The 23,505-nt window shown below is 41.2% G+C and overlaps 1 protein-coding gene across 1 annotated transcript in view; it reads left to right on the forward strand.

Annotated features, from left to right (window-relative positions):
* Positions 1-23,505, forward strand: part of PPA1 (inorganic pyrophosphatase 1) — a 135,405-nt gene that overhangs the window by 85,715 nt on the left and 26,185 nt on the right. The window contains exons 5-6 of the mRNA XM_089686202.1: positions 22,091-22,177; positions 23,340-23,466. Coding sequence (XP_089542328.1) covers positions 22,091-22,177; positions 23,340-23,466 — 214 coding nt within the window. The remainder of the gene's footprint in view (positions 1-22,090; positions 22,178-23,339; positions 23,467-23,505) is intronic.

Here is a 23,505-nt window from a genome sequence, read left to right on the forward strand (position 1 = left end):
TTGTTCAATAAAAAAATTATTGAAAAAGAAAATCTTCATGGTAAATTTAGACTTTGATACAATACACAGATATAAATATAATTAGAATAATATAATAAAATATAACATAAAAACAATCATTGCTGAATTAAAGTAGAACTATAGGCATTTTGTTTTTAATTTTTGATAGAGCAAGGAAGGGTTAACTCCTGTCAGACATTTTTTTTCTCCATATGTGTCTCAATGCAGAGATTGCCCTTCACTTCCTGTCCCATAACCAAACGGGAAGTGAGAGGAAATCCCTGCAAAATAAGGGATTTCCTTGGGGACCCCCAGGGCCAGAACTAGTGTTCCCATTGGAACATTTCCCCTCTATTACTTTTCTGGGGACAACTCAAAATTTTGGGATTTTTATTTACTTTCACTTTCAGCAATAATGGTAAACCTGACAAATGGAGCATATGAATCTCCTTAATGGGGTCACTGACAGTGATAAAAACTGACAGGTGTTCTAATCCCCTTGCACTCCATCCAAAAAAAAGGTTTGCCTTTTAGTTATACTTTTAATACATTTTTCAGTCTGTGCTGGTCCAGCACAAGAAGTGTTGTTGGGTTTCTGTGTTTCAAGGAGCAGCTTGCCTACCAAAAGCAATAGGTAGCCATTGCCTGTATGCTGCTGTTGTATCACGCAATTATCCACATCCGAAGATGAAAGAACATCTTGTTTTTTAAGCCAAAGGGACAGACAGGGTTAGCTTTACTCCTCTGAAAGAAAATTAAAGACTTTGAAATAGACCTAAAGTCAAAACTGTGTTTCTAGATGTGGATAGAGCAGCGAAAGATTAAAACTTTTGCCAGCGTTAAATTTGTGGTTTGTGTATATTGACATGATTGAATAGAAAAAATACCTCAAGAAAATATAAACAAAAAAAATAAGACTATATCATTATTTTCCCTGACTTTACAGTTAAGGCAGTACTGCAAGAAGTCTACAGGTCAGTAGTTATGACCTTACTGTCTGCATACATACATTTGGGAATTGGCTAAATAAGCAGTAAAGCCAGAAAAGGGAAAGGACAGCTTAGGAACTTGCAGCCTACGGAACAAACTGAAAACGGTAACAGTGATTTATCTTTCACGACAAGTTCACTTCAGTATTTTCAATAAATGCCACCATTGCCATGTATCTGTAGAGGAGGCCAAAAATCTTTAGGATTAAAAATACCTCGATAACAGTTTATAAGCCAAACAAAATACCATAAGCTTGGAATTATTTTCACCTTTCTAAGGCATACAGGCAATATGATTTTTAAACTGCATATTGTCCTTTTTAAGCTGTCCTAACTCTCCATTACATTAATGTTTCTCAACTGGAGATGAATCACGTTATATATTGAGAAATGTTAATATTTAAAGGTATTAAAACTTGTCTCTTAGGTCTTCTTTATGACTGCTTTTTCCTTTATTCTCAGCCTGAAGAATTGTGGAATTTTTCTTTTGTATCATTTTCTTCTCCATCACTACTAACAACGCCACCATCTCTCCCACCCCACACGCCAAAGTCCTGGGTGTCACCCTGGACTCCCACCTCTCCTTTCTACCCCACATCCAACTGCTATCTAGATCTTGCAGGCTCCACCTCCACAACATCTCCAAGACATTCCTCACCCCAGACACCACCAAACAACTCGTACACTCCCTCATCATCTCACGCCTGGACTATTGCAATTCCCTTCTCACTGGCCTACCCAAATGAACGCTATCCCCCCTCCAGTTGATCCTAAACTCAGCGGCTAGACTCATCCACCTCACCAACTGCTCCACATCTGCCTCCCCCCTCTGCCAATCCCTTCATTGGCTCCCGATTGCCCAACGCATCAAATTCAAACTGCTAACTCTGACCTACAAAGCCATTCACAATGCCGCCCCAAACGACATAACTGACCTGATACCCAAATACTACCCTACCCGTGCCCTCCGCTCCTCACAGGACCTCCTACTCTCTAGCTCCCTGGTCTCCTCCTCCCACGCCCGATTGCAGAACTTCTCCAGGACTTCCCCCATCCTCTGGAACTGCCTACCCCAATCCATCAGACTGTCACCTACCCTCCTCACTTTCAGGCGCACCCTGAAAACCCTCCTCTTCAGGGAAGCCTACCCCAACCTCACCTAACACCCGACCTCACCTAACAACTAACCTCCTCCACTCCTGCCACCACTCCATCCCCCACAGCCATCTCCTCCTGTACCACCTTCCCCTCCCTCCTAGATTGTAAGCTCGAAAGAGCAGGGCCCTCGAACCCCTTGTGTATTGTATTGTTTTGTTACAGTCTTGTCTCATGTTCTGTCCCCCTTGCTACTGTACAGCGCTGAGCATACCCTTTGGCGCTATATAAATACTGTATAATAATAATAATTTCAGTAGCTCATATAAATATTAAGCCAAAAGATCATTGCAGCTCCCTATTCTTCATAATTTTTATTGTTGTTTCCTTTTCTAAATCTGCAAAGTTCAAGAAAATGTTCTTGCTGTATTTAGTTAGGTGCATATTTTCTCTGAAAAATGAGAATTTTTTTCCGATCCTAATTATTTTTATTCAACAATTTTCAGTGGTAAACATTGGTATCCCATTTTTTACCAATACATTTATGGAACATGCTTGATATATCGGTCAACATAACATGTGCTAAAGTGATTTACAGGAAAATGCTGATAAATCTTATGTCTGGTATAACCTGTTCTAAACCTGAAACAATTGACAACGGACAGTTCTGAAAGACAATTCTAATACTAAAGATATGCTGGAAATATATTATATTTCCAGCAAAGTGAAAGAGAATCCGCTACAATCTGTGTAATAAAATATCTGTAATCTAAAGTTTAAACCATTATAAAACTTCAGTCTGGTTCGGTATGATTCCACATGCTACTTGTGTGTTAAAGCAACACTTAACAGCTGTGATACATATCTGTATGAATTCTGCATTACTCTTGACCATACCTTCTACTTTTTGGTAAGGGTAAAGAGGCAGGGTTGTTGAAAAGTGGATATGACTTGGGCCATGAAACAGGCATATTGTGAGATGAAAACATGAACTACATATACTGGCAAAGAAAAAGTGTTTCAAATTTGAGTATATGGCACTTGGTAAACAATGGCTTTTATAAAGTACATCTTGGCATGATTCATTATCCCAAGAACCCCTGGCATGTGGACAATTTATTACCAGTACTCCTTAAAAAAAACTTTTTCAAGGTTTTTCGTGCTGGCCTATTTTTATCTGTGATTTGTGATTTAGTAGAACTCGTATAAACTTTTGCAAGTAGAAGTGCTCCCTGAACCTGTCAGAATTCCCTCCTGGGTCCTTGTACAGCTGGTTAATAAACTCTGGCATAGAATATGTTGAGTGTGACAAATCCTTTGGCGCTACAGTAAATCTCTAAAATGCTTGTGGCTATGAATGATCTGATGTTTGGTGTCACAGTAGTTTTTCTCCATACTAGTAAATATAGCAGGAATAGTATTTTTGTACTGTGAAAGAGGGCACAATTTTATAGCTGGCATTACTCATCTAGTATAATTGCAACAGTATCTGTAATTTTCATTGGTTAATGTATGTTCCACTATCAGGTTTTAGCAAACCTTGTATTATGAGTCCATGTTTTTCATAGAACTGATACTGTAAATAAGAAAGAAAGGTTTGCAGACTTTTTATGTTTTAGCTCTATTTTTGTATAAACAGAAACCACCAGTGGCTATGAGCAATAGTCCTTTGTTACACTCAAAGATAATGAACGGTAGCATTTTTATGTTGTAGTACCAGAGCAGGGCATGTACATTGACCTGCACGGTTCAGAATGGTCCCTTGTGCCTTTATGAAACTTCTGTTCCTGACAAAATAAAGGATTAACAAAGGTTTGTGTCTCAATCCATTTTTTAGATGTTAGATTGTATTGTCTAAGCTATATAGACAGTTCAATTCCTCGGTTGTAAGAGGTTAAAAATTATTTGCTGACAGTCACCTTATTAGGGGGAATCTACAGAGGAGATTTCTATTTGCTCAATTGTGCTACTAACATCACTTGCAAAGTAGAAAAAAATCACTAAGCAGAAGCAACAAAAGGAGCATGCAGTAGCAATCAATCACACATAACGAGGGCACATGCTACTTGTGTAGCTTACTCTATGGGAAGCTATCTGAAGGTGGTCAGATGGCACAATGTTGTGCATTTCCATGGAGCAGGCAGCCTGGTCACGCGGCAACATTTAGTTACGAGGATGCAGGCAAGATTTGTTTGATTCCAAATTATTTGATGTGTGTATATTAAACGTAAGGGACAAGCCATCCAAAAACTGATATTTCAGTTTTTATATAGAATTGAGCACGTAATGGAACATCCATTATGCTGGTTTTGTAGGTCCCAGTATTTGGTAATGGTTCACAAGAGCCACTTCTTAGCCAGTTCTTAGGATTTCAAAGTCAAAAGACAGGCAACATGTTTTTGAAATGACAGGATGTTAAATGGACTCAGAAGTATTCCCAAGCAGGCAGGGGATGTTCTAACCAACAGTCAGTGCTGGTGTTTACATTAGAAGTGGCAAGGTCCTCTTCAGTATAAACAGCTGACACCTCGACATGTTCTGTAGCTGGTAAAAGAAAATGGTTCTGCCATCTAACCCTATGAAGCATTGTAAGAGTGATGGTTAGTATGTGGTATTCAGGTGGATCTACTATTATCCCTGATATAGTGGTGTGGATAGGTACATCTGATTTTTGTGTTTTTAGTTTTATCGCAGCATGCTTGGCATTCTCTGGGATTTATTACATTAAATACCTTGTTAATATTGTGGACCTAAAGCATCTTCCTTATAGCCTGCAGAACACCTAAGGACATTAGCAGCTGTGTCTAACTTGAGCACAAATGTCATTGGAAATGTGGTTCCAGGGAGAGCCAGAAGTGCTGATTGATTGGCTGTAGGAAGAGAAACTCCACTTGTGTTGAAAGGAAAAAATATCTTTTCCAGGTCAGTTACATGCATGACAAACATTTTATCAAGCTTCACTACAGATCCCTACTTGCTTCTTTTGTAAAGATGAGAGAGGCAACTCTAGTAACTTCCTCAGACTTACCGCTCAGTGAGAATGACTACCTATCATTATAGTCATTAATCAGTCCCAGTTTGTAATAAGAGAACCTTTCTATCCCCAACATCTCCTGCAGAGGTATAACCAGGTCATCACAAAAGATGAAAGGTCTACTGCCTGCCTTAAGCTGACCATACATGGACCAATTTCGGCAAGTTGCTGATGAAACAACGAAATTCGCTCTGTGGGCCCTCCAACCTAACATCCCTCAATTGAAATAATTAATAAGCCTGGTAGAAAATTGTCAGCCAAACAGCGTCTGCATCCAGTCAAATGGAGACACTGTTTTGGGTATTTTGACAGTTGGCGGGGAAGGCTGTCCAAAGACCAAAAGCACAGCAGGAGATTCGTCCCATCCATGCTTTGTAGCATTGCCTACAGGAATCTGCTATATTTTATTTCTGTTCTGAAAAAAAGTAATTGTGCATCACACATACAGTATATAACTTGTTCTGAGATCTAACAAAACAATACATCCTTCTGCCTACACAATGGACCTGACAAACTAGGGACTTTGTCAATCGTGAATTCTATGGATGATGCATGGTTTCAGCAATTATAAATTCCTTTAGCATGTAAAGTGTATATCCAGACAAATTTGTTTTTCAGTATTGGATACAATGAGAGAGGGTTAGTACCCTGTTTCCCCTAAAATAAGACCTACCCCGAAAATAAGACCTAGTGCTATTATTGGGAATTGCTAAAGTATAAGACCTACCCCGAAAATAAGACCTAGTTGTGATCAGGGCTTTTTTTTCAGCCGGAACGCCATTCCACCACCTTTGGCACTGGCCTTGCGCACACCCATATCTACTGTCTCTTATAAACACAGAAGCGCGGCTGAAGTGACAGCACCATCCGCTCCCACAGAACCTCCCTACCTCTGTACTCACTGTGGGACAGGGAAGGAACAGATATCTGCGGGTGCAGTATGCAGTGTGTTTAGGGGCGGGGCATCTCCTCCTGCAGCCTAATGCATGGAAGCTGATGCCCCAGCGGTGATCACTGGCCAGTAGGGAAGAGGCGGAGCGGTGAGTAAGTCAGGTGAGTTGCAGACAGGGTGCATAGGTGAGCTGCGGCTAGGGGGGGGGGGGGGTGCAGAGGTGAGCTGAGTTGCAACCCACCTTTGCACCCCCCCAGGCACAGCTCACCTCTGCACCCCCTGTCCACAGCTCACCTCTGCACCCCCTGGCCACAGCTCACCTCTGCATTCCCCATCTGCAACTCACCCCTGCACCCTGTCTGTGGCTCATATCTGCACCCTGTCTGAAACTCACCTGTCAACTCACCTGCAACATCTGACTGCAGCTCAGAACTGTCATCAATCGGCCCTCTCCATAGTAACCCTCATCCACAACTGCCTGCAGCTCACCTCTGCACCCCCTGTACACACCTGGACATTTAAAAAATAAGACCTAGTGTGTTTTTTGGAGGCAAAAAAATATAAGACAGTGTCTTATTTTCAGGAAAATACGGTACCACTGAGGGGATTTTACTGCTATCCAGGGCTTTTACATAAATTTCCCTCACTTTCTTTCCAATGGTTTTATTAGGAAGTGAGTAAAATTTGCAAGAGCAACACAGGTGACACAATTTAACATAGATATACATATTGTACAGCTTACACAGTGCAGCAGTTTGAGGTGCGGCATTAACATTTGTGATGGTCAGCTCAGAGGTGCATGTTGGTGCATTGGTATTGAGTGCAGTGGTGTGTCTCAGTGTAATGGAGGCAAGGCCACTGAGCTCACTTTCCTTTGACTTTCATAACTGTGAGGGGTGAGAGGACGATGGTTAAACACAAGTTATGGCTCAGGGCTGTGACCGGTTTGCTTCCAGTGCTCATGTACACAGGTGGTTTGGTGTTTATAAAGTAAAAAGTGGACAATTTTTGATGCAAGGGAGGCACAGGTACAGTGTACAGTCAACTGTCATTGGCTGGATGCTGTTCAATGCATGCTGGATGTTGTGGTACTCGCATTTAGAGACTTATGCATTCAGGGACTATTCCCTGAATACAGAATTCCTGCATTTGGGGCATATGTCCCTGAATGCATATGACCCTAAATGCGAATACCGCTCAGAACCACATCCAGATGCCACATAAGTTAGTCTGTCATTGATTTGGACAGGCGGCTGGCATCAGGCTATATGCTGCATCTGTGCCTCCCTTGCACCCACAAAATGCCTGGTTCTATGCTATATGAACCAAAGTGCCTACGTGCGCGAGCCCTGTTAGTGATGTCACCTGGCACCTGATTTTCACAGGCAGTACTGATGGCGCTGTCAGCTGTCATGTCAACAGAGCATGTCTGCAATGCAAATCTGTGGCTTTCAGCTACTCTAGGTGGCTAATAGTCAAAAGACCCACTAATACTCTGCAATGGCCAAGGAGGTAATAGAGATGGCAGAGCTAGTTCTCCCTCTCACTTCCTGAGTATCTTTTAAATTTCATATATAGGATGATGCCTGTTTAACCAGTATCCTTTTTGAGTGTTATTGTAAACCAAATCTTAAATTTTTATTGTGATTTTTATATTTTTACTAGGACACTGTCATATTTCAGGTTTATATTAGGATATGCAGGTGCTCCCTTTGACTACATTAGAATATGCAGTTAGCACCTTTGCTGAAGGACTGGAATGAGGACAGTTAGAAGATAAACCACTCAGAAAGCACAGTGTATTGTGATTAGCGGAAGTTTGTGCAGATGTTAGAAATACAAGGTGTGACAATTTAATTCCAGGAATGGACTGTAAATAAAAACCTCAAACACCTCTGCATTCTTCAAAACATCGGATGAAATTTGAAGATGACGCTCTTTCTGATCATCTGTTCATATTTGAGGCACCATCTTGCAGAAGTCATTTTAATTCCTAAAACTTCCGTTAGAATCTTCCGCACTGGCTCCCTGTTCATGTTCAATTCTGCCATCATTCGCACACTCAATCTTCGATCTGAGCATTTTAGGGTTTGCACCCTGTCCACATTTGCAACCATCCTTTGCATTTTTGGCTGCCCACTTCTTGTGTCATCGCGGACATCTTCTTGCCCCTCCTTAAACTGCCTATGCAGTTCAAAAACACTTGATTTCTTTGTGGAATGTTCCCCATAAGCCTGTTGTAACAGAGCTAAAGTTGAACTTTTGCCAAAGTTTACGCTAAATTTGATGTTAATCCACAGCTCCAGATTCCTTTCACTCATTATCTGTGAAAAGTGCCATGCACACACGTTATTTCTTCTACTACTCCATAAAGTCAACTGGTCTGCGACCCTGGTGAGTGCAAGTCAGAGATGCTGTGTTACTCATCATTATAGTGCTATGCTGCCGACATTTTGGGAATTAAATTGTCACACCTCCTACATCAAGATAAAAGCAGCAATAATACACCTTGGTGCATTGGCAGCACTTTGGGCATATGTAATAATTGGATATTGCTTCCCATTTGCTGTTTACGATGAGCTGTACACACATATAACATTTACAAAAAGCAATATATTATCTGTTCTCTAATAGTGCAAAAAACACTTGATCCCTTATATGCCACCTTATCTATTTCACACATTATAGTTCAAGTTGTTACTGTAAAGAATAACTGAACCATGTGAAGAATGTTTTGTCCATCAGTACAGGTCATCTTACCTCTGAGTCACTTCTAAACCATTTCCAAGATGAGGATCAAAGGTTGATTCCATTATGATTAAATCTGAAGACCATTGCCCACTTTATATATTTGTACAATCCATTGACATTTACCACTTTAGAATGTCCTCTAGATAATGTAAGGTAGGCAGATCAGTTAGTATCATAATGGTATTTTTATTGCTGCCTTTTCTTTGCAATATTCTGTAACCTGGAAACAATTTTCTTGTTTTTCTGTGTAAATGTACATAAAGCATATGGTTAAAAAGAAACCAGCTTTTTACAGAAAGCAACTCAATGCACTGTGACATGAGAAGGGTTTTATGCCCCCCTTAACCATGCAATTTATATCTGTTGTATTCAATGACTGTGTTTTAGGTAAAGTGGGTTGTGGTGGAAGGGGGATAACTCTTGGGCTTATTTTACATACGTATATTATTCCCACTATCTTCAGAGTTAGAGACAGAAAGATGGAACATGCTTGCTATTTTTGCTCGGGCATAGGGGAAATTAGAGTTTAGTTGTTGAAAGTTGTGCATATAAGAGATATTTCTAGAGGATGTACACTGGACGTCTGAATTTGGAATAAATGCAGCTTCCATCTGCTGTTTCAACACATTTCCAAAGTAAGTGTTCTTCGTAGTTCATTGAGGAGCTAAGAGGTCTATAAGCCTTTACAGGCTTTCGGTGTTAGTTCTGACCTTTTTCATGCATAATGAATAACCTCTCCCTCCTGACTCCTGTCAAACCTACAGTTTGCCTCTTCTAATTAAAAGCAAAAGTTGCAGTTCATGTAAAGTAAAATCAATAAATGCTCAAAGCACAGCTACAAAACTGGCTCCAGTTATTTGACCTACGTGACATGTTCTGTCCAATTCATACACTATCATCTCTAGTCCTAATATGATGCTAGTCAGAATATCTCTTTGGCTAGTCAATCTTTTCTGCAGCTTTAGAACTTGGGAACATTTGGGCAAAATCAGTACTTTCCCTCCTGTATGCACTATTATAACATTCTAGAACTAAATTGTTCAATAGTGCAACAGATTATGTGACATTTATAGAATGGTGAACACTATGGGCCCTTTTCAAAATCATGCATTACTGCAATCACATAGATGTAAGTGTAAAAATTCTTGTCGTCTTGTGTGATTTTATGACCCTATTCACACTGTTGTGTGCACATTAACACACATTATTATTTTGGGAAAACACACTGGGCGATATTTACTAAAGCCGGTGCACACAGAATCTAGTGCAGCTGTGCAGGGTATTCAATCAGCTTCCAGGCTTTATTGTCAAAGCTTCATTGAGCAAGCTGAAGTTAGAAGCTGATTGGTTACTATGGACAGCTGCAATAGATTCTGTGTTCACCAGTTTCAGTAAATTCCCCCCAATGTATATGTAAATTGCAATGAGCTGCCATTTTTTAATAGCCCCCCACATGCATACACACAGCAGCCACTTTATAAGGTACCCCTGTTTAGTTGATTGGTAACACCAATTGCTAATCAGCCAATCACATGGCAGCAACTAGGTGCATTTAGGCATCTAGACGTGGTTTAGATCACTTGCTGGACTTTGACAGAGCATCAGAATGGGGAAGAAAAGGGATTTAAGTCATTTTGAACGTGGCAGGGTTGTTGGTGCCAGGCAGGCTGGTCTAAGCATTTATAAAAACTGCTGATATACTGGGTTTTTCACAAACAATCGTCTATAGGGTTTACAGAGAATGGTCCAAAAAAGAGAAAATATCCAATGAGCGGCAGCTGTGTGGATGAAAATGCCTTGTTGATTTTAGAGGTCAGAGAAGAATGGGCAGACTGGTTGCTGCGCCATTCAGATGGTAGGGTCAGAATTTGGCGTAAACAACATGAAAGCATGGATCCATCCTGCCTTGTATCAATGGTACAAACTGGTGGTGCAATGGTGTGGGGGATATTTTCTTGGCACTAGCAAGGTATACCTAATAATAAAGTGTGCGGAGAGTGTATAGAATGGACCGTCGTTACGCAGCACATGGTAATTTGTGACATAATGTTAATGGCCTGCATAAGTGAGAACTAAGCCTTCATGCTAAGAAAAACCTTGAAAATACAGATTTTTCCTTTTTGTAGAAGTGCAAAAAATTTACAAAAATTAAAGAGGTTGTAAAGCCTAAACATGGTTTACCTTAATGCATTCCCTGGATCAAGTGAGGGTTCCACCCTTATATGTACCTGAACCCTCACTCGATCCAGTGCTGTGCCCACCTGCAACGGCTCTCACCTCTTCTCCCTGCTCTCACAGCTTTGGCTGAGGGCAGTGGGAGCTGTTGGTTCCCGCTGCTGTCATTTAAATCCTGTGACAAAGGAGCTAGGGGCGGGGCTGAGGCTCACTAGCTGTGTCAGTGGACACAGGCAGCGCGGCTCAGGATCAAGCTTGCAGGTGTGCTATAATAGGAAGCTGCTTCCTATGGTGGTACACAAGAAGAGGAGCAGCTCAGAGTGTTGGCAGGAGACCGAGAAGGGGAGGTTTGGGTCCGCTCTGTGCAAATTCCCTGCACAAAGTAAGTATAAACCTGTTTGATGTCTAAAATGTGTTTTTGTTTTGTTTTTTTTAAATTTTACAATCATGTTAACAATGCATATGTTTTTGTGCATTTGCTTTCCTTTTGAACAATCTGCTTATCACTCAAATAACGTTTTTTGTCAGGAAAATGTATAAATGCAATAAAGAGCACAACAGTGATTTGTATCTATGTATCTCAGTGTAAAGTACTGGTATATTCACTTATAAATATGTTTGTTTGTTTCAGTTTATTTCTATACTCATTTAGAATCTGCATATTGTCTGTGGAACACTGTGTTTTGTAAAAAGCCATATTAATTATCTGCCTCTTTGTGTTCTTTCCATTACAGCAGCTTTCATAAATACCAAGCTCTGTTAATAAAACATTCCAAGTCACCTAATTAATTTCACCATTGAACATTGAATGAATCATGTAACACTGGTAGACATGTTGTATTATGAGATTACGGAGTATGTAGTATAATAAAAAAAAAAAACAAGCATATGTTCAACTGGTACTACAAAATAATTTTTTATCTTGTGAAGAAACAGGACCAGCAAATAAAACCCACTACAATCTTCTGGATGAATAACCATTAAACCTAACTGATATTGCAAATAAAATGTTTTTGCTGAAAGATGTTAGATATGAGGGGGACAAAAAGCTGGAAAGGGGAGCAGGAGCTATTATGTCTCTGGATGCTGAAAAACGTGGAACTGAGGGTATTTTTTTGTATTACAAGTAAGGGAAGTCCATTGAAAACAACTGATTTTCCAAATTGTAATAAAAAAAATCTAGCTAACTCAGGACTGTTCTCAGTACAACCTCAGTATAACCAGTTAGAAGGAGATTATAAGTAAGAATGTAATGATAATACCAAACCACTGATGTAGCATACAAAATGATGATCTTTTCATTTACAAACAGGATTATAGAAGAGAAAACAGTCAATGCATTTTGAGGATTCGAACAATCCCCTTCATGATGGCAACTATAAAGAGACGAAATGTGAAATAAGCAGATAGAACTCAAAATTGCTGATTCATATCTCAGTTGGTGTGCATTTACACTATAGAACTTAATTTTTGTCCCTGGCAAAAGTTACTGTTTGAATAGGACATGTAGCACTCCCCCGCTTGGGGTGATGCAAAAATACCCCCTAAGAAGGGTGGCAGGCTAACGTTCTGGTCTCTGGGTCTGATTCTGTGTGGCAAAAAATAAGTTGGGCACCACTCACTTTAGTATTTTTACCTTTAATTGCCGAACTCCATTAACTTCTTGCCAACTGCAGATAGCCAAATGATGGCTACACTGCGGCCGGCTAGTTCTGGGACGGCGTCATATGACATCCTCCGAGAACACGCTCTCCTGTGCGCCCCCAGCAATCTCCGTGATCGCTGTGTCCTACGGTCACAGCTGATCACATGATGTGGTAAAAGGCCTTTTACCACGTGATCAGCCGTGTCCAATGACACGCCGATCGGGAAATGCAATTGCCGGTTCTCGGCTGCACTTTCCTCACGCTGTCAGAGCGTGAGGAAAGTACTGCTGAGGACCGGCAGTTGTCAGAGCAGAAATCGGCATTGATCATCAGGGCACTGATGATCAGTGCCCTGATGAGTGGTGCCCAGCAGTGCCGCCCAGCAGTGCCACCCACCAGTGCCCAGCAGTGCCACCCACCAGTGCCCATCAATGCAGTGCTGCCAGTCAGTGCCCAGTGGTTGTGCCAGTCAGTGCCCATCAGTTGCGCCAGTCAATGCCCAGCAGTGATGCCAGTCAGTGCCACCTATCAGTGCTGTGTATCAGTACCCATCATCAGTGCCCCCTATCCGGGACACTTCATTAGTGCTGCCTATCAGTGCCCATCAGTGCCGCCTCATCAACGCACATCAGTGAATGAGAAAAATTACCTGTTTGCAAAAAACGTGAAAACATTTTTTTTCTTTGATTCTATTATAAAATTTTTCACTTTTTTTGCTTATAGCGCAAAAAGTAAAGTGCCCAGCGGCGATTAAATACCACCAAAAGAAAGCTCTATTTGTGAGGAGAAAAAAAAATGATACAAATTTCATATGGGTACAATCTTGCATGACCGCGCAGCTGTCAATCAAAGTGTGACAGTGCTGAAAGCTGAAAATTGGCCTGGTAAAGAAGGGGGTATAAGTGCCCGGTAGGCAAGTGGTTAAAGAAGAGTGGGTTTAAGAGTGCAGGGTACCCAAAAATAGAGCACAAATAGGGCAGGTGTTCTAGTGGTAGTAGCTGGAGCTAGTGGTAGTAGTAAGAGAAGCCTCTTGTTAACTGCTGGAGCTATGAAAGCAGCCAGATTGATCTGTGACCCTGTAAGAGCAATCATTGTCTTTCTTAATTTGCAGTGGATCTATCTAATAAATCTGGCTCTTCATTGCTTTAATGGGGGGGATGCTTCCTTCATGCAGTGTCAAGGCAGTAGCATCTACCCAGCTTTTCTGTGGCACTCTTAAGCAAGAAGATCTTTTCCAGTCCAACTACTTCCAGATATTCACAGTATAACAAGAAATTATGTGAGTGCGGCACTAAAAAAATAAATACACAAAGAGCAGCTAGCATAAAAAAAGGCAAACCTCAACACCTCATAAAAAGTATATGTAAAACATTATGCAATGCTCAGCAATAATATATAGAAATTGTTAAAAGTGGGCACTAGTGGTAGTGCATAAATGGTGCAATGGTGATTACGTCAAGTAGTGACGTGTAAGTTTATTATAGACAAAAGACTGCAGCAATATTGACGGTGAGTTCAAACACAGAGTGATAGAGTTCATCAAAAGTAGTGCTTCTGTGCTCCGTGCCTCATGATGAAAAACTCCGGTACAATAATGCACTTACCAGAAGCACATATAATATAAACATTATATGTATATGATCTATGCATTGTCATCCAGGTCTGGTCTGTAGTGACCGGGTCATCAGGCTCAAAATAGGACTCTCAGAGATGAAGTATTCACACTCAGGGGTCCCCCTCCGATCACTGAATCCTCCAATGGATCCACCTTGTAGGCTCGAAATGACCAAGCCAAGAGCAGAAATGGTACTAATAGTTAATACGTTTATTGCAATGTAACAAAAACTGAAAATAAAACCAAACAATAAACTCACATACGATCAGTAATAATGGCCGCCCGGCCTTCCTCACGCTCTTGTGCGGCTAGGGCGTCTATTGGGTAGGTTCCCCTAGGTGGATCCATTTGGGAAGCTGTAACCAGTGTGCTGAGTTTCCGTGAGGATTCAGTGATCGGAGGGGGAACCCTGAGTGTGAATACTTCATCTCTGAGAGTCCTATTTGGAGCCTGATGACCCGGTCACTACAGACCAGACCTGGATGACAACGCATAGACCATATACATATAATTATATAAAAGTGGTAATTGAGCGCTGGGAACAATAATATAAAGCTGCTAGCATAAAAGGCAACCTCTAAAACCCGGTACAAGAAATATAAAATAAGTATGCAGTGCTAATGTAAAAAATATAGAATCAGATAAATGAAAAAATATATAGAATCAGATTGATCAGAAATTGCACAATATCATATTCCAGCAACTTAGTCCATATATAGTGGTACAGCAAAGTGATTATGTGCAAATGTTCATAAATCCGCAATAGAGGGATAACCGTGACTCTTGTGCTCTTGAAAGTATACAAACATTGCACTAACCAGATAGCGCATTAACTGCACATGGAGCAATTAAGACCTGCTCCTGGTGCTCTGGACTTGTAATACCATGAAGATGTCATCAGCGTGTAGGCCACTAGGTGTCATCAATCTAGGTGTGCTCTTTCAACTTCCACCATGCCAGTCACCAGGGGGGGAGGGAGAGGTCACACACCAATCCAGGCCATCAGGAATCTTCAAAAGCGGGCTCCCATGGAAATGATGAGCCCAGAGAAAGCTTCCAATAGTGCAGTAGGTCTTTAATTCACAAATTTCCAGCATATACAGATTAAAAAAACAAACTTACATCCGGATCCGATATGGCCACCGGGTGTCAATCAGGATGGCCTTGCGGTATATGTGCAATGGTCAGGGGCACCTCCCTAATGCATTTCGTGTGCTTACACTTCCTCAGATATTATATGTGCTTCTGGTAAGTGCATTGTACCGGAGTTTTTCATCATGAGGCACGGAGCACAGAAGCACTACTTTTGATGAACTCTATCACTCTGTGTTTGAACTCACCATCAATATTGCTGCAGTCTTTTGTCTATAATAAACTTATACATCACTACTTGATGTAATCACCATTGCACCATTTACGCACTACCACTAGTGCCCACTTTGAAGAATTTCTATATATATTATTGCTGAACGCTGCATGATGTTTTACATATACTTCCAGATATTCACTCTAGCAAGTAGCTTAGGTCCTTGGGCCACTGACAAATGTCTCCAGGCTAAGGCAAGGCCCAAGTAAAGAGACAACTCCAAGTAAACATCCTCTCCAGGCAAAAGCCCAAGAGGTAGAGAATACTCTGGAAATACAACTCAAATATTTATCATCTTCCTATACCATACCTCTGAATAAAAAAAATCACATATGAGATGGGTCAGATACACTATGTGCAAAATAATTAGGTAAGTGAGTATTTTGGCCAAATCATAATTTTTATGAATATTGCCCAACTCCAAGCTGTATAAACTTGAATGCTTATTGGATCTAAGCATATCAGGTGATGTGTAATGAGGGAGGGTGTGGCCTAAAGAGATCACCGCCCTATATCAAAGTGTTCATGGTTATTAAACAGCTTCTTTTCAGAGTCCGCTAAATCTGTTTTTTGGCCCATTTTGCCTGAGGAAAAGTCAAAAACTGTAAAAAGTCTTTCAGAGAGATGCTGCACTCTTGAAATTGCTAGAATATTGGGGTGTGATCACAGAATCAAACGTTTTGATGCAAATAGTCAACAGGGTCGCAAAAATAACGTGTTGAGAAAAGAAAATGCAAATTAACTGCCAAAGATTTGAGAAGAATCAAACATGAAGCTACCAGGAACCCATTATCCTCCAGTGCTGTCATATTCCAGAACTGCAACCTACCTGGATGTGTTTTTTGTTTTTTTTTTAAATGTCAGAAATGTTTATTTTATAAATTGCGAGTTTTTTGTTTATTATTCTCATTTTAACTGCTTCAGCCCCGCCCCATATCAGAAATACTGCTACAGGACGGCAGCTGTGCGCAAAATCATGTGTATATATACGTGATTCTGCATTTCCGGGAAGGGGGGCGCGTGCACACCCTACCCACGCCGCCATTCATGACCGTCAATCACCAGGTCCCAGTCGGTGATCACTCACCAGCACCGAGTGATTGCCAAGGATCTCCAATGGGGGGAGAACTATAAGTAAACAAAACAGTTCTCCTCCCTGTCAGCTCCTGCACACTTCTTTGCATGGCTGTGCACAGCCATGCAAAGCAGTGTGCTTACAGTGAAGCACTAACACAGAACACAGAGTAAAACAGCACACAGTTAACCCTTTGATCGCCCCACATGTTAACCCCTTCCTGCCCAGTGCCATTTGTACAGTGTCAGTGCTTTTTATTAGCACTGATTACTGTATTGGTGTCACTGGGGATGTCCGTGACACCAAGTCAGTTCCCCTCGAGTGTCAGAATGCCCACCGTAGTCCCACTATAAGTCGTTGATAGCTGCCATTATATATACCGCCATTTGTAAACTCTATAACTTTCACGTAAACCCATTAATTTACAAGTACTGGGATTTTTTTTTAGCAAAGACATGTAGCAGAATACATTTTGTCCTAAATTTCGATTTTTTTTTTTACTGGACATGTTTAACCTCTTGCCGCCCTGCCACTGTATATATACGTGTGCAGGGCGGCACTGGGGCGCAAAACCACGTGTGCAGGGCGGCACTGGGGTTCTGCGCTCCCGACGTTTTCACCGGCAGGGGGCGCGCACGCGCGCTCCCGCCGACACGCGGGTGACACCATTCGATCCCGGAGGGATCAATCATTAGATTTCAGCCAGTAATGTCTGGCTGAAATCAGATGATCGGTCCCTGTCCTATCCTGTCCTGTGTTGACATTTACACAGGACAGGATATGATGTCATTCTTCTCTGCCTGGACACATTCGGTTCCAGACAGAGAAAAAGACATCCAAACAGGGAGTAAAACAGCACATACCCACAGTTAGAACACACCTAGGACACATTTAACCCCCTGATCGCCTTCCCCCCCAGTTAACCCCTTCACTGCCCTGTCACCAGTGTCACTGATCAGTGAATCGATTTTTACTGATCACTGTATCAGTGTCGCTGGCGACTTCCGATAGTGTTAGCGCCCCTCCCAGATAGCGCCAGTTTGCCCGCCAGTACACCAGTAATCCCGTTTAACCCCTTAATCCCCCTCAGTTAACCCCTTCACTGCCCTGTCACCAGTGTCACTGATCAGTGATTCGATTTTTACTGATCACTGTATCAGTGTCGCTGACGACTTCCGATAGTGTTAGCGCCCCTCCCAGATAGCGCCAAATTTCCTGCTAATACACCAGTAATCCCGTCTAACCCCTTGATCGCCCCCCCCCCCGAGTTAACCCCTTCACTGCCCTGTCACCAGTGTCATTGATCAGTGCACAGATTTTTACTGATCACTGTATCAGTGTCGCTGGCGACTTCCAATAGTGTTAGCGCCCCTCCCAGATAGCGCCAGTTTGCCCGCCAGTACACCAGTAATCCCATTTAACCCCTTGATCACCCCCCACCCCAGTTAACCCCTTCACTGCCCTGTCACCAGTGTCATTGATTACAATGAACAGATTTTTACTGATCACTGTATTAGTGTCACCGGTGACTTCCGATAGTGTTAGCGCCCCTCCCATATAGCGCCAGTTTGCCCGCTAATGCACGGGATTTTTTTTTACCAAAAACTTGTAGCAGAATACATTTTGGCTTAAATTTATGACTAACTGAGTTTACGATATATTTTTTATAGCTGAAAGTAGAAAATATTGGGTTTTTTTCAAAATTTGTTTTTTTTGTTTATAGCGCAAAAAATAAAAAGCGCACAGATGATAAAATTTCATCAAAAGAAATCTCTATTTGTGTGAAAAAAAGGACGTAAATTTTGTTTGGGTACAGCATTGCATGACCGCACAATTATCATTTGAATTAATGCAGCGCCAAACAGCAAAAAAAGGCCTGTCATTAAGGGGGGTAAATCCTCAGGAGCTCAAGTGGTTAAGCAAAAAGTCAAAAATATTTTTTTTCTCAATGTTTAAGCAAAAAAGTAAAAAAAAAAATTTTTTTATAGCACAAAAAATAAAAAACGTACAGGCAATCAAATATCACTGAAAGAAAGCTCAATTTGTGGGGTAAAAAAAGGACATACATTTTGTTTGGGTGCAGCATTGCATGACCTCACAATTGTGAGTTAAAGTAACGCAGTGCTGTAACGCAATAAATGGCCTGGTCAGGAAGGGGGGTAAATCCTCTGGAGGGCAAGTGGTTAACAGATGAAAATCAACAAGTGAGATCGGAAAATTTTTCATTTACTTGCATAATAATTGTGCACAAAGACATTTTCCTAAGAAAGCCAAAACCTCACTTTTACTTCTGAAATATTCAGGTATTAACATTTTGGATTGACCAATAGCACTGTAGTTGTTTTGTAATTAAATGAATCTTCAGAAATACAACTTGCCTAATAATTGTGCACACAGTGTGTATGTATTCATAACTAAATGATTGTTCTTCCCATACTGGAACCACATTTAGAAGAACAGACAGAAGCGATCACCACACTCAGCCTAGGGAAGACATGCAGAGTTCAGAAAAACAGACTAAATTTAAAGCAATTCTAAAGGTTAATTTTTTTTTTTTTTTTTGGAAAATAACAAACATGTTATACTTACCTGCTGTGTGCAGTGGTTTTGCACAGAGCAGCCTGGATCTTCCTCTTCTCAGGTCCCCTGCAGGCTCTCCTGGCCTCTCCCTTCTGGCGGGTGCCCCCACAGAAAGCAGCTTGCTATGGGGGCACCCGCTGCTCCGTGTGCCCATTCACACACAGAGCCATTTCTTGGCCCCGCCCCCTCATTGGCTGACTGGCTGTGATCGACAGCAGCAAGAGCCAATGATATAAATAAAGGGTGCAGCGCTTAAAATGAATATAATCAAAATATTTGATGTTGCATACAATGTGAACATAAGTAATATATAAATGACTTATAATAAAGTGCAAATAAATAATGTGACTCAATGGGGTTTATTTACTAAAGCTGGAGAGTCCAAAATCAGACTCCCTGCTGCATAGAAACCAATCAGCTTCCAGGTTTCATTGCCAAAGCTTCATTGAACAAGCTGAGGTTAGAAGCTAATTGGTTTCTATGCAGAAGGGAGTCTGATTTTGGACTCTCCAGCTTTAGTAAATAAACCCCTATGTGTCAAACAACATTTGTCACTATATGTGACCAAAAAAGGTGCATAAATAAAGTGCAAAGAACTCAATAATAGCCATATAAAAAAATAGCTGTGTCACTCCATCGTGAGCACACGTGTATATAATGTGATAGATGAAAACATATAGTCCAAAATTAAACTTGAATAAATCCAAATATATAAGGTGCATGGAAGATCACAAGGATTTCCGACAACTGGTGATATCATCCAGTAGGTGATGGTGTATCCAAACTTTTAAAGACTGCGCACTCACCAGATGCGCAATCAGTAACTGCATTTAAGCGATAACACTCTTAGTGATAACGTTGGAAGCTCCTCTGGAATGTGGTCTGGTCTGCTGTCTCTCACTGCTCAATCAGCTGTCTGTCATGGCTCTAACCATCTCTCACATGACTATATTGGTACTGCTCCCCCAGCTTTCCGTGCACACTCCACGCTGCTCTTCTCATCGTGTCCGCCGCACGTTTCTCTACTCCTCCCCGTGCTCTCCCGGGCCCGAGTGACATCACCGAAGGAGCCATGACAGACAGCTGATTGAGCAGTGAGAGGCAGCAGACCAGACCGCATTCCAGAGGAGCTTCCAACGTTCTCACCAAGAGTGTTATCTCTTAAATGCGCTTACTGATTGCGCATCTGGTGAGTGCGCAGTCTTTATAAGTTTGGATACACATCACCTACTGGATAATATCACCAGTTGTCGGAAATCCTTGTGCTCTTCCATGCACCTTATATATTTGGATTTATTCACGTTTAATTTTGGACTATATGTTTTCCTCTATCACATTATATACACGTGTGCTCACGATGGAGTGACACATCTATTTTTTATATGGCTATTATTGAGTCCTTTGCACTTTATTTATGCACCTTTTTTGGTCACGTATAGTGACAAATATTGTTTGACACATTATTTATTTGCACTTTATTATAAGTCATTCATATATTATTTATGTTCACATTGTATTCAACATCAAATATTTTGATTATCTTCATTTTAAGCGCTGCACCCTTTATTTATATTGTTGTTTTGGAGGTTACTTGGTGCCTTTTGGTGTTTCAGCAGCTGTAGTGACTTCCAGCGCTCACTTACCCTTTTTGAGCAAGAACCAATGGCTTCCACTTGCAGTCTCAGGCAATGAGGAGGCAGAGACCCGGGACAGCCAAGGCTGTTGTACACATCGCTGGATCACGATGAGGCTCAGGTAAGTATTGAGGGGGCTGGAGGCACTGCTGCACACAGGTTTTATATCTTCATACATAGAATGCACGAAGGTAAAAACCTTGAGCCTTTACAACCACTTTAATTAGGGACACAACAGCACAGGGCAGGGTCCCTACAGACAAAAGAATGAATGTGGATCTTGATATTCTAAATTCATATATTGCTATAGTATTTTTGAGCAATGATAAAATTACTGTACATTGTAGATCAGTGATCAAATGAACGATCGGTGAACAGAATTCTATTATGGGCATTGATATTCCGATTAACCCCTTCGCGCCTGCGCCTCCCGGCCCTTTAAGGGTTTCAGAAGCCGGGGGCGGGGTTTAGGGTCATGTGACCTCTGTGACACGCATCATGGTGGTGACATGATCGGGAAAGGTCCCAATCAAAAGAGGAGATCGGGACCTTTCCGTAAGTACCGGACATGTGCGCTGGGAGCGCGCAGGGCACGCGCTCTCAGCACATATGTCTTTTTTTAATATAACGCAAATGTGCGGCTGCTCGGCGTCTAGGCCCAGATGCCAGGAGGTTGCACATTTGCGTTCGGCCGGCATGAAGAGGTTAAGTGGTTGCCAATTTTTTTTTTTGTTAATTTAATAGGACAAAAATGAAAATCAAACAAACAATGGTTAACATCACGAAGTCTAAAATAATCTAAAATTCATATCGTTAGGTGAAATGCCAAATACCGATAAAAACCATACAGTATATCTAATCTGAGTTTTCAATTTGATGTAATGCTACCTACAAGAGTGGAAATGCTGCTGAGTTCAGTACATTAATGTAGATGCATTTATAATTAAATGCTGTAGAAACAAAGACAGCTAGGGTAGTACAAAATATTAGATACCGATACCCTTTCACCTCACATTATTAAAAAAAAATGTGATATGTGGTAAATCTTTAAATGAAAACTGAGCTCCTTTATGGTCAATTCCTCTTCCCCATACAGTTCATCAATATTTCAGATTCATATTATGACATAGGCTGCTTCTATCTTTCTCTATCATGAAGGTGATGGAGAATGCAGAAACCATTTTTAGTCCTTTACACCAACACTAACCAACACTTATTTGTATTATTCTTATTTTTAGACCTGGGAAAATCCATCACATGTTGATGAAAATACAGGTTTTGGAGGAGATAATGACCCCATCGATATTTGTGACATTGGGAGCAAGGTATGAAATATAGAAATGTCAGATACGTGCTGAATATAGGATTCTTGATAGCATGACTTCCTAAATAAATATTTGTGACTACTGTGATTTTCCTTTTCCTGGCTTTTGTGTTTAAATCTGTTTTGACTGCAAAGTAGACTTTTAGCAATGTTTGTAAATGTATACAGACGGATGTTAAGCATTTAATCACTATCACTTACATTGCCCAAGGCTATGTGAGCAATTTGAATATATAGATATAGCTTGCTGGATAACAGTGCTGAATCAAATGTATAAAGTACATTCATTTGAAATGCCCCAGATTAATATTAGGCTGGCCATAGATCCCTAGTGTACAACCTGCAATTTAGGGGCCACATGTGGCCCTTTGGCATCTTGGTACCTCTGCAGGCAGTTGATGTGTTTCTCTATTTCCCTGTAATAGCAATGATTTTTTGCAGATTTATGTAGTGTGTAATATAACACTCTTTCTCCTTAAGCATGTTCCCATTTTTCAACAACTCCTACAGTCAGGGGCGGACTGACCATTTGGAAACTCGGGCACTGCCCGAGGGCCCGGGGTCAGTAGGGGGCCCCATGAGATGCCCCTGGTACCTTTTTTCATAGGCTTTTTTGAGTTTGGGCAAGGTCACAGGGGCCCCATGATCCCCCGGGGTCAGTAGGGTGCCCCATGAGATGCCCCTGATACCTTTTTCATAGGCTTTTTTCAGTTTGGGCAAGGACACAGGGGCTCCATGATCCCTTATTGCCCGGGGGCCCCATGAGTTGTCAGTCCACCCCTGCCTACAGTATAACATGTTTGCAGTCTCCGACCATCTCTTATAGCAAGCCTATCATCTTTGACCATCTTCTGCTGCATGTCTAAAGTTTCTAGGGCTCTTTGGTAATATATCACAAAAACAGCCATCATTGCTAAAATGGTTAGATTTTGTTCCATGAGCAATGGACAAGGAAATATCTGTTAACAACTCTCTTCTCTCATCTCATAATCGTCCTCATAACAACGCTAAACAGACCAACCTGTACCCAAGCCTCAGACTGAGGGAAGTATCCGATAACTGATCCCTCCTAGTGCTGGTTTTGATAAATACCCCCACATAAACCTGGATTAGGAACTACCTGCTGCAATGAAGCTGGATTATATATGATTTCTATTTAATAGGTATGTGAAAGAGGGGAGGTCATCAAGGTTAAAGTACTTGGCACTTTGGCATTGATCGATGAAGGAGAAACAGATTGGAAAATTATTGCCATTAATATTGAAGATCCTGAAGCTTCTCATTTCAATGGTAAGTGATACAGATAAATTGTTGATTTTTTTTTTCTGC

Source organism: Staurois parvus, unplaced genomic scaffold (assembly GCF_062004578.1).
Source record: "Staurois parvus isolate SC_StPar_1 unplaced genomic scaffold, SC_StPar_1.0 ptg000393l, whole genome shotgun sequence".
NCBI lineage: Eukaryota > Metazoa > Chordata > Amphibia > Anura > Ranidae > Staurois > Staurois parvus.